General features: G+C 44.5%; 1 protein-coding gene across 2 annotated transcripts in view; it reads left to right on the forward strand.

Moving 5' to 3' along the window:
* The window catches only part of CDK8 (cyclin dependent kinase 8), a 449,399-nt gene that overhangs the window by 348,058 nt on the left and 88,685 nt on the right, over positions 1 to 12,656 (forward strand). For both annotated transcript variants that reach the window (XM_029602572.1, XM_029602570.1), the window contains exon 5: positions 11,534 to 11,591. In XM_029602572.1, coding sequence (XP_029458432.1) covers positions 11,534 to 11,591 — 58 coding nt within the window. The remainder of the gene's footprint in view (positions 1 to 11,533; positions 11,592 to 12,656) is intronic.

Below are 12,656 nucleotides of genomic sequence, written 5' to 3' on the forward strand. Positions count from 1 at the left end.
GCTTGCTTTGTCATCGGGAGGAGAAACACCGTTCCGCATCCCTCCATCGGGAGTTCTGCCGATGCCTCAGCCATCGATGCCGATACGTCCCTCGATGCCACCCATCCACCCATCTGTGCCGATATGTCCGTCGGCGCCACCGAGCCATCCATCAATGCCCTCGATACCTGCGCCAGTGCCTTCTATGCCTTCATCGGTGCCTCCACGCGGTCGTTCGGAGCCTAGGCCAGGCCCTTCAGGGATCCCACCGCTCCATCCTCCTCTAGCTCCTAGAGGAAAAGGTGCTGATCCCTATGATACCTGGACTGATGATTCTTCACCAGACATCGAGGATTTGCCTTCATCACCTTCACCTACTGAAAGCAGAAAGCATTCTCCTCCAGAGGACCTTTCCTTTATAAATTTTGTGAAGGAGATGTCTGAATTGGTTCCCTTCCAAATGCAGACTGAACAAGATGACAGGCATCAAATGATGGAGCTGTTACAATTCCTCGATGCTCCCAAGGAAATAACCTCCATCCCTATCCATCAGGTTCTTCTGGATCTCCTCAAAAAGAACTGGGAACATCCTGGCTCTGTGGCCCCAGTCAACAGAAAAGCTGACACCACCTATCTCGTCCAGTCAGCTCCAGGTTTTCACAAACCTCAATTGGATCACCAATCTGTCAGGTCAATACAGTAAAGTGCGGCCGCGGTTACCCTGCTCCTAACCCACTTTCTACTCACTTTTCGGCCGCGTTAGTCCAACCCGCGATACACTATCCCCTTTAACCCATTCTTACCGCCTCTTTAAATCACCGGGTAACCCCTTCCGCCCGCGGCATGTATATTAGATGTAAACGATCGAATTAGCTATTCCCTCCCATACAGTAACGCGTGCCCCGACTATCACTTTACCCTGCCGTTTTGCCGCGCGTTTAACCTGATAACTTACCACCTAACCTTACCCCTGCGTTAGAGGCAGGAGTAAGGGTAGGCGGCAAACTTTCCCCCAGCCCCCGCTCACCTGCCCTGGCCGCGTCCATGGGTGCTGGTCTCCGGGGCAGCCCCAGTCCTCTCTCCCCTCCTCCCGAAGCAACGAAAGCGGAAAAAAAAATAAAAAAAGCGAAAAAAAAAAAGTAGCAACGAATCGATTTACTTTTCATGCAGCCCTCCTCTGGAGACGGACATCGGCAGAGACGGACCGCGGCTCCCCTGCCTCCCGGAGGCAGCTGCCTGCGAAGATGGGTGCCTGCATGGGCGAAAGCAGCCCCTGTGCATGCAATTGGGCCGCTCAAGGCGTGACGTCACGACGTTTGGCGTCATGGCATGTGACGTCACGTCTTGAGCGGCCAATTGCACGCACAGGTGCCGCTTTTGCCCGTGCAGGCATCCATCTTTGCCGGTGGGGCCGCTTTCGCCGCCGGCTGCCCCCCGGGAGGCAGGGGAGCCGCGGTCCGTCTCCGATGTCAGTCTCCGGAGGAAGGCTGCAAGAAAAGTAAGTAGCTTCGTTGCTTTACACTTTACATGTCGTTTCACCAGTCCTCTCTCTCCCCTCCCTGCGCCTTGCTTCGGGAGGAGGGGAGAGAGGACTGGCAATCCTGAGCGTAGTAGAACCGTCCACTTCCTGGTACCTGTCATTTCAAATGTCATTTGAAATGACAGATACCAGCGTGTCCGTGAAGCATTAGGCCAGCGCACCCAGGATGCTGTATAGTGCTCTATACAGTAAAATGGGTTGCGCGGGCCTAACGCTTCACGGATGCTTCTTGGACGCGGCTTGCATTTGCAAGCTATTTAAATACAGTATCAAGCGGTAGGTGAGCCGGACTGTGCGTGCGGCAACCGCGTGTGCGCCCGGCACTAACGCAGCTCTTCCTACCGCTCCTTACTGTATCAGCCTGTATGGTTGTAGAATCTGCCCAGAAAGAGCAAGGAGATCAAAACCTCACACTTACTTCCCCCCAGGCAAGGAACAGAAATTTCTAGATGCCTTTGGTCGCCATGTCTTCTAGGGAGCAATGCTCATCTCTAGAATTGCCTCTTATCAGCTTTACATGACCCAATATAATAGGGTCTTATTTAAGCAGATACAAGACTTAACAGACTCCCTGCCCCACCAATTTCAAGATCAGCTCCAAACCCTAGTAAACAAGAGTTTTGAAGCAGGCAAGCATGAGATCAGATCATCTTACGACATCTTTGACACTGTTACCAGGGTATCTGCAGCTGCTATCTCGGCAAGACGATGGGCCTGGCTCAAGTCTTCCGACCTTCGCCCTGAAGTACAAGACAGACTATCTGACCTGCCTTGTGTAGGAGATAATCTGTTTGGCGAGCAGATTCAACGAACAGTGGCGGAACTCAAGGATCATCATGAGACTTTAAGACAGCTCTCTCTGATACCTTCTGAGTACTCTTCAAAACAACCCTTCTGGAAGGACTCTAAGAAGTCATTCTTCCGCCCGAAGAAATCCTTTCCACCACCATCTAGAACCCGTTCTACAAGACCTTTTCAAAAGCCCAGTCTCATCAGACACGAAAACAAAAACCGCAAGCAGCTCCTCAGCCGGGCCCTGCTTCTGGTTTTTGACTCCTGCATAGAGAGCAGCAGCCAGATTCCATTGCCCCACATACCAGTGGGAGGTCGATTGTGCCATTTCAACAATAGGTGGCACTCCATCACCTCAGACCAGTGGGTCCTGGCGATAATTTCTCAGGGTTATCATCTGAACTTTCTCTCCATTCCACCTGACTCCCCACCTCTACTGACGTGGAGAACATCCGATCACTCCATCCTTCTGGAACAGGAGGTCTCCCTCCTTCTCCAGTCCAAGGCAATAGAACCAGTACCCTACTCTCAGCACGGCCTAGGGTTCTATTCCCGGTACTTTCTAATCCCCAAACATTCGGGAGGCATTCGTCTCATTCTGGACCTATGTGCCCTCAACAAGTACCTCCAGCAAGAGAAGTTCAAAATTGTAACCTTGGGCTCTCTTACTCCTCTTCTACAAAGAGGAGACTGGCTCTGCTCTCTAGACCTCCAGGACGCATACACTCATATCGCGATAATTCCTTCTCATCGCAAATACCTGAGGTTTCTAGAGAGCCCCAAGCACTATCAGTACCAAGCTTCCATTCGACCTGGCATCTGCACCACGAGTCTTCACAAAATGCCTTGTCGTAGTTGCAGCCTTCCTCAGGACTCAAGGTGTTCACGTCTACCCCTAACTTAGACAATTGGTTGATCAGGGCTCCCACTCAGCAAGCTGCTCTGTTGTCCCTGCATCTTACCCTACACACTCTAATCTCAATAGGATTTCTCGTCAACTACGACAAATCCTACTTAGTCCCATCACAAACCTTGTCGTTCATTGGGCAGACTTGGACACCTTGCAGGCAAAGGCTTTTCTGCCTCGACAGCGAGCTCTCACTCTCGTGTCTCTTGCACACCAGCTGCAGTCTCAGCACTCCACGACTGCACACCACTTTTTAATCCTACTGGGACGCATGGCGTCCTCAGTTCAGGTCACCCCAATTGCCCGCTTGGCCATGAGACTCATGCAATGGACTCTAAGGTCACAATGGACTCAATCCATTCAGCCCCTGTCGACCATTGTCCACGTAACTGACTCACTCCATCAGTCTCTCGCCTGGTGGAGAAATCAGGTCAATCTCCTCCAAGGCTTGCCCTTCCAGGCTCCAGACCCTGAAATAACTCTCACCACCAATGCTTCCAACCTCGGCTGGGGAGCCCACGTGGCCGATCTGCAGAGACAAGGATCTTGGTCTCCAGAGGAAGCCAAACACCAAATCAATTTACTGGAGCTTCGAGCAATCAGATATGCTGTTAGGGTATTTCAGGATCGCCTCTCCAATCAAGTCATTCTGATCCAGAAGGACAGCCAGGTGGCCATGTGGTACATCAACAAACAAGGAGGGACAGGCTCCTAACTTCTGTGTCAGGAAGCTGCACAGATATGGGCAGAGGTCCTCTCCCACTCGATGTACCTCAGGGCCACCTACTTGCCGGAAGTGGACAATGTGTTGACAGACAAGGTGAGTCGCACCTTTCAACCACACGAGTGGTCTCTCAACCCCTCCGTAGCGAACTCCATCTTCCAACAATGGGGTTATCCTCAAATAGACCTCTTTGCGTCACCTCAAAATCGCAAAGTAGACAACTTCTGCTTTCTCACTCGCAGCCAACACTATCAGCCAAGAGACGCGTTCTCCCTATCATGGGCAACCGGTCTCCTATATGCATTCCCTCCACTTCCACTTCTCTCGAAGACTCTCGTGAAGTTATATCGGGACAAGGGAACCATGATCCTGATTGCACCTCACTGGCCGCGCCAAGTGTGGTTTCCAATACTTCAGGATCTCTCCATTTGCAGTCACATTCCCTTGGGAAAAGACCCACTTCTAATTACTCAAAATGATGGGTGCCTATGCCACCCCAATCCTCAAGCCTTGTCCCTGATGGCATGGATGTTGAAAGGTTAATCCTTCAGCCACTTAATCTTTCTGAACCAGTTTCCCGTGTCCTGATTGCTTCACGGAAGCCTTCCACGAGAAAATCTTATTCTTACAAATGGACCAGGTTTACGTCATGGTGCTCTTAGTCCCTTGACCCCTTTAGCTGTCCAATCACGAAGTTTCTGGACTATCTCTGGCATTTGTCAGAGCCGGGTCTAAAACTTTCCTCCGTCAGGATGCATGTCAGTGTGGTAGCCGCCTTCCATAAAGGTATCCGGGTTGTTCCCATATCAGTACAACCCCTTGTCACACGTTTTTTGAAGGGCTTGCTTCACCTCAAGCCTCCTCTGCGTCCTCCGGCCCCTTCTTGGGACCTCAACCTAGTTTTGGGTTGGCTCATGAAAACCACCATTCGAGCCTCTTCAATCCTGTGACCTTCGATATCTTACATGGAAAGTGATTTTCCTTTTGGCAATCACTTCCGCTTGCAGAGTTAGTGAATTACAGGCTCTAGTTACCTATCTGCCTTACACTAAACTTCTGCAGTACCGGGCGGTACTCCGCACTCACCCTAAATTCTTGCCTAAGGTAGTTTCGGAGTTTCATCTCAATCAATCCATTATACTACCTACCTTTTTTTTCCAGGCCCCATTCCAATCCAGGAGAGTAGGCTCTGCATACCCTTGACTGTAAACGGGCTCTAGCGTTCTACCTAGACCATACAGCTGCCAACAGTAAGAGCACTCAATTATTTGTCTCTTTCCATCCTATCAAAGTGGGGCAGCCTTTGGGTAAGCAGACTTTCTCCTCCTGGTTGGCGGACTGCATATCCTTTTGCTATCAGCAGGCGGGCATTCCACTTCAAGACCGTGTTAAAGCACACTCTGTGAGGGCCATGGCAACTTCAGTAGCACACCTATGCTCGGTGCTGCTTCCTGACATTTGTAGGGCTGCCACCTGGAGTTCTCTTTATACCTTTGCAGCCCATTATTGCTTAGATAAAGCCGGAAGACAAGATTCCATCATCAGCCAGTCTGTCTTGCGCAACCTATTTACAGCGTGACGTACCAACACCCTTCCGCCTACCCGGGGGGGGGTTCAGGATGCCCTCTGCCAAATTTCATCCCAGGCCTAGTGCTTTGCAAGCCTGCGTACATTTGGTGCATACTCGGACATCCTCAGCTCGGTACTCACCCATATGTGAGAACTACCATCCTGCTTGTCCTGTGAGAAAGCAAATGTTGCTTACCTGTAACAGGTGTTCTCACAGGACAGCAGGATGTTAGTCCTCACGAAACCCGCCCGCCGCCCCACGATGTTGGGTTCGTAACGTTTTCTTATTTTATTTTCGGCACTACCTGTAGCTTTTTAGCAAGACTGAAGGGGGACCCCTGCTGGCTGCAGGGTTAGTGCCATGCTGGGCATGCCCAGTAGGGGCCAGTCAAAGTTCTGGAAACTTTGACAGAAGTGTTCCATGATTGGGCTCCATCCTATGATGTCACCCATATGTGAGGACTAACAGCCTGCTGTCCTGTGAGAACACCTGTTACAGGTAAGCAACATTTGCTATTTATTTTTAGGGAAAGACATCATCTGCTAAGGATATCATATGTCTAGGTCTAAAACTTAACTACCTATCCAACAGACCACCAGAACCTTCCAAAAATTCTGATAAATGACTAAAGACTTTTTTCCATAATATTCCCTAAAAAAGGCAAATTAGAAATTGGCCTATTACTTTCATATTTTGTTGTATTTGAATGAGATTTCTTCAAAATTGGCTTTACCACAAATTTTTTCAAACTTTCTGGAAGACCGCCATCCCTCAATGATAGCACTATAATCCTAGTCAACCATTATAATACTCTTCCTATCATTTTCTTTTTTTTTATTAAATGTGATGGATGGGGCCCAATGGACTACCTGTAGGCTTAAGTTCTGCCGGAATCTTCTACACTCTGACAACATTAATTCATTGGAACTCACACAAGGGATCAGCTGCAGATATCCCAATAACCTTCTTTTCTTCTCCTGAACTATACTGTTTCTGGCCAACTGTAACTGTTGGAGCAAATCCTTAATCTTATTACTAAAAAACAAAGATAAAGTAGTAATCTGGCATTCCCACCAAATCATCTCTCTTCTCCTTAGGCAGTTTAGTCTGCATTGCCCTAAAGATCTCCCTACTGGTTGACTCAACTGATCTTATAATAGCAGAAAAAGCATTTTACTTTGCATCCTGCACCAACCTCCTATATCTGTTGACCACTTTCCTCCAGCCTGTATGATCTGACTGTAAACCAGAGCATCAGAGTACTCTTCTCAACTCTCTAAGTTGAAAAAAATTATTTTTTTAATGCAAAATTTACTAATTCATATAACTCTGACAGTATAATAACAGGTCTAGAACACCTATCTGGAATCTGCTGTAAGATCTGCTGTAAGATCATAAAAGCCATATCATAGATATGTTGGTGACTATATCAATAGTCACTAAATAAATGCCATTATTGGTACCCTCATAAGTTTCCAGATTTCCAGAAATAAAAAGGCAAAATAGAAGCAAACGGGCTAAAAATGTATCCACAAAAATTGATAAAGGTTCAAGTAGTGAACCTTGCACAAAAATAATGGTGCAGTCAGAAGGATTTGCTAAAGTTTGTGACTTTTCAGCAATGATGGGAAAATCTATTTTTAGAAAATCAGTTTGGTTTTTTTAGTCATCCTCCCATGTGCTAATCCTCTCATCAGAAATCTGTCAATATGTTCTTTAGAGTTATGGTGGGATCAGCCAGTAGTGGTAGATAAAAGGTTTTATCAGCCAATTGATGTATAAACTCCTTAGCATACAGTGCATTATCCAAAACAACCAAAGCTCGCCCTTTATCGGCAGGTTTAATGGCCATTATCTTGTCATTTTGTAATGACAATAGAGCTTGGCATTCACAGCATGTGAATTTACAAAACAGTAGAAGAAGAAATATCTTGAAGATATTTTAGCACAGGTTATTGGAAAGTGTAGATAACAGGATCCTAGTGGAATCCATGTAGATGTTTTATAAACTGTTGACAGATCGGTAGATGTAGTAAGATCAGAAGCAAAAAAAAACAACTTGAGATGTAATATCCTGAAAAATTTCTGTAAAAAGAATTCAGCTTGAAAATGATCAAATGATTTGTTGGAACAAACGAAAGTCCAATATTGATGACTATCTGCTGGTCAAGTATTATTAGTCTTACCAAATTAATTATTGTAGATTCCTCATGTGTTGGAATCTGGTTACAGATTGTCCTATAGTCCCATTTTCTACAGTCAGTTGTCATGAGCAAAGCTTGCATCCTGTGTGTGCTGTTAGACAGTTGCTTTTCCCCCTACGTGAAGGTCATGGGTTTCTAAAGATCCTAAAAATGATTCTGAAATAGGCTATGGTCCAGATAATTCACCCAGCTTCTCATCAGATGAATCTTCAGATGAATACTCAAAAATTACTTTATGCCATCTTCTACAATAAGAATTCAGATGTATCTGGGCATAAACAGAGCCATGCTTGTTGACTAACTCAGAGAAGAGCAAACATTTTGAGCCATGGCCACCTTTCATTCATGGAATTAGTTGGAACCCCCCAAGTTGGATTGTATATATATATATATGTGTGTGTGTATACATTTTATATATATATATATATATATATATATATATATATATATATATATATATATATATATATATATATATATAAAATCATACAAGAGGATATATATATATATATATATATGTGTGTGTGTGTGTGTATATATATATATATATATATATATATATATATACACACACACATTTATTCAGTTTATTTATTCATCTATGAAACAATATATGAAGAAAAATGTACCTAAGACCACTTTTTTTTTTTATTTACGATTATAAAAACGTCTATTCAGATAAAATGGTGAGATAAAGATTTAAGGCTCTTTCGTGAGCTATGCATCATCCCCGCCCCCCCCCCCCCCCCCCCCCCCCCGAGGAAGCCAGTTTTGGTGAAACAGAGGCCCGTGTTGGGGAAGCAGCAATTGACTGTTCTAATTGAAGGAAAAATAATTGCACTATTAGTTAGCAAGCTGTGCGATTCTGGCACATTCAAGAGAGCTACAAGGATTGATTCTTCTGTGGACTCTATCTAGAACCTTATGACCTTTATTTAATAATAAGTATTTATATTTATTTATTTATTTATTTAACAGCTTTTAATATACCGGTGTTCGTGCAAGCACATCACGCCGGTTTACAATAAACTTGAGAAAGGAGGAAATTACAAAAAACAGGGAGTGGGGGACTGGAGCAGGAGCGAGAAAAAAAGGGGGTGGGGAGAGAGGTAAAGGAGGAAAGACAGCAGCTGAGAAAGGTACAAGGAACGTATCAGTATTTACAAAAAAGGTTGCTTAACGAGGTTAGAACATGGTTGGTTATTACAGCGGTTAATGCAGGATAAATAGATTATATAATGAAATATATTAAAGCTTAATTACAGCAGTTATGGTGGGTTATATTGAAAAGCTTATTAAACAATTAAACACATATATATAAAATATTAGCTTATTTACAGCAGTTATAGCAGGTAATAACGGTATCTTGATTTAAACATAAAGGTTGTAGGTTTTAACTGGGGTTACAGAGGAGCACGGTAGAACGGTGGGGATGGGGTGAGAGGTGGGCGGGGGTATAGGGAGAGGGTGAGGGGAGGGGGGGTGGGTATGGGTGGGTTGATGGGTGAGACTAGGGTGGTTTCAGGGAGGTGAGACAGGGGAGAGACGGGGGGGGCAATTGTGGGGGATTCAGGGGGGTAGACTACGAGGGGCTGGAACAGTGGTAAGCCTGTCTGAAAAGCCAGGTCTTAATGCCTTTTTGAAGATGGTTAGGGAGGGTTCAAGACGGAGGTGTGAGGGGAGGGAATTCCAGAGGGTGGGGCCTGCGATGGTGAAGGCTCTTTCTCTGGTGGTGGATAGGCGGGCAGTTTTGAGGGGGAGGGTGTGGAGGGTGCCTGTGGAGGTGGATCTAGTCTGTCGGGTTGAGAGGTGGAAGTGGGGCATTTCTTTAAGCCAGGGGGAGTTGTTTTTGTATAGGGTGTTGTGAAGAATAGTGAGAGTTTTGTATTGGGAGCGGAACTGGATGGGCAGCCAATGTAGGCCTACTAAGATGGGTGTGATATGCTCTCTCTTACGTGTGTTAGTAAGAATACGAGCCATGGCGTTTTGAAGAGTTTGTAGGGGTTTGATGGTGGAGAAAGGGAGGCCTAGTAGAAGGGCGTTGCAGTAGTCCACTTTGGAGAAAATGGTGGACTGTAGGACTAATCTGAAGTCTTGAGTATGGAGTAAGGGCTTAAGTTTTTTGAGGATCTGGAGTTTGTAGAAACCTGCTTTGAGGAGGGACTTGATGTGTGGCTTGAAATTCAGGTGTTGGTCAAGGGTGACTCCCAGGTCTCTCACGGAGGGGGGTAGTGTGGGGGAGATGTAGGGGTGCGGTGGTGTGGTGGAGGTGTCGTGTTCAGGTTGCTTGGATATAAAGAGTAGTTCGGTTTTGGTTGTGTTGAGAGCAAGGTGTAGGTCGGTTAGTAGAGAGTTGATGGAGACTAGGCAGGATTCCCAGAAAAGGATGGTTTCATTGAGGGTTTTTTGAATGGGTATGAGTATTTGTACGTCATCGGCGTATAGGAAGAAGTCCAGGCCTAGGTTTGAGAGTAAGTTGCAGAGGGGGAGGAGGTATATATTGAAGAGGGTGGAGGAAAGGGATGATCCTTGGGGAACGCCTTGTCTGAGGGGAACGTGGCATGATTCAAAGTTATCAAGTTTTATGAGGTATTCTCTGTTAGTAAGGTAAGAGGTGAACCAGTCTAGCGCTGTGTCGGCGACTCCAATCTCTGTCAAGCGTGTGATAAGGATTTGATGATTGACAGTGTCGAAGGCTGCCGAGATATCTAGGAGGGCCAATGTGTGCATTGTGTTTATAATTTATGTAACATTATTTCATTGATTTGTTCAAATATGTTTTGTAATAAAATGTTTTTTAACATTTAAGTAACAACATTAGTGCTTTCTGTGGCATTGTTTTTGTGATATGTATATATATATATATATATATATATCTGTGTATGTTTATCTGAATGTCTGTTTCACTCTTTTGATCTGGGTGTAGGGTGTCTGCCACTGTGCCCGTGTGTGTATGTGTGAGCTTACTACTTTCAGCAACTTGAAGAGAAACAAAATGGGGGCTTTGAGCCACTATATATACACACACACACACACACATTTTTATTTAATTTAATATATACACCCCTATACATACATACATGAAAGATATTCCCCAGGCAGCCACACTGCCAATCAGTGGCTCAAAGTTCCTACTTTGTTTCTCTTAATATATAAATCCATACACACATAACATATCGATGTGCAATAGAAATTCTTTTTAATAAGGCCAGAGGCACCCAAGACAACTGGAACTACTTTTGTATCTTTCCATCATATTGTCTGTGTAGCTCCATCAGTGACTCAATACCTGTATGTTTCTGATCTCTTACTGGGATTCAAACAAGCTGTGCAAACTTTGAAATAAAGATGGCAGTTGGAGCTATACTTTCATGATCTTTGACAGAAGTGATTCTTACATTTTAAAAGGTTTTGGAAATTTTCTGAATATTTCATGTCTAACATTTCTCGGGTCAGTGGCATGCATGCATGCATGCACATAAGTTTCAAGAATATAAGAGAGAAGGCCTTGGAGAATCATCACTATAGGTAAATAGTTTGTTTAGCTGTCTTTAATTAAAAATACATTTTTTTTAAAGAAAAAAAGATTGCTTGGCATGGCCTTTGGAAGGAACTTGGTATAGAGAGGACATGCATACCCCTCTCTCTTCAAAATCCAACTACAGAATACAAGAAAAACAAAATATAAATGAGGGGATGTGATGTTATATGAAAATAACATCAAAGTTGAAGCAGCTACAAATGAATTGTGCATTGGCATATTTAACTCTGTTTTGTTTTTTCTATTGTTTTACACTGGTTAATCTTTTTCCCACAGAAACCTGCTAATATTTTAGTCATGGGTGAAGGTCCTGAGCGAGGAAGAGTAAAAATAGGTATGTCGTACCTGTGCCTTCAGACCATGTCACTGACTGACAGTAAAAATAAACATACAGTATATTTTCTGGCTGTGGTTTTTTTCTTCCATAGTTTCTCAACTTCTATTATTTTTAGTCATCTTTTGCACTTTGCTGCCCTGTGGTGTGTTCCAGAATGAGTTTATATTTAAGTGTGAAACTCTTTGTCTGTATGTCACGCTATGATCTGTTAAAGATATACAATATAAATTAAATTAGAAATAGCTATTGTGCTGCTCTTTGTGCCCCAGCATGGCACATCACAGCAGTGCCCTACAATATTTTATGCCACTGTAAACCAAAAATTCCCTGGCAGCAGTAGCTTAAATGATGATTGTCATTCAGGTATTACCCAGTAACATACAATCAAAGTACAGATATGTTCTGAACTTTTCACTTGATAATCATGTGTAGAGTAAACCATTTTAAAGCTTTAGAATTCTCCGGGCGATTTGTGGGTTCCTTCAGATTGCCAGTAGGAATCTGTAGTTTTCTAATAATGCATGCTTTGTTGTACTAGGTATAGAGACTCTGATGATTAAATATAGTAGTGTGGCATTTTTATGGAAGTTTGCTTGTAAATTTACATATTCAGTTTCAGCAATTACAATAAAACAGAAAATTGGGCTGGCTCAGTGACAGTGCTGTGCATTGCCATGCAGAGGGACCTGGGTTCCTTTCCTCACTTGGTCTTCTGCTCTTTGAGTCAGCCGAGGCTGGTTGGGCCTGGGGTGGCCGGGATGTTGCGGAGGTAATATTCACAGTCTCTGAAAGGGGTGGCTGGAGTCAGTAAGTTTGCTTACCCTAAACAAGGTTCTTCGTAGAGAGCAAGATGATTTAGCCCTGACATGTGGGTGTCGTCATCCGATGGCTCCAAACAGATCCTTCTTTCATAGAGCTTTCGCTCTATTGAACATGTGCAAGAGTTACTGTGTGGTACTGCCTTGTGAGCCTCTCAGTTATAGAGCTTAGCTTTAGTTTAGTAGTTGACTCTCCAATGAAGCAGGCAGATATTAAGTAAAGCTAATACATCCTGCTGTCTAC

This window comes from Rhinatrema bivittatum, chromosome 5 (assembly GCF_901001135.1).
Source record: "Rhinatrema bivittatum chromosome 5, aRhiBiv1.1, whole genome shotgun sequence".
Taxonomy (NCBI): Eukaryota; Metazoa; Chordata; class Amphibia; order Gymnophiona; family Rhinatrematidae; genus Rhinatrema; species Rhinatrema bivittatum.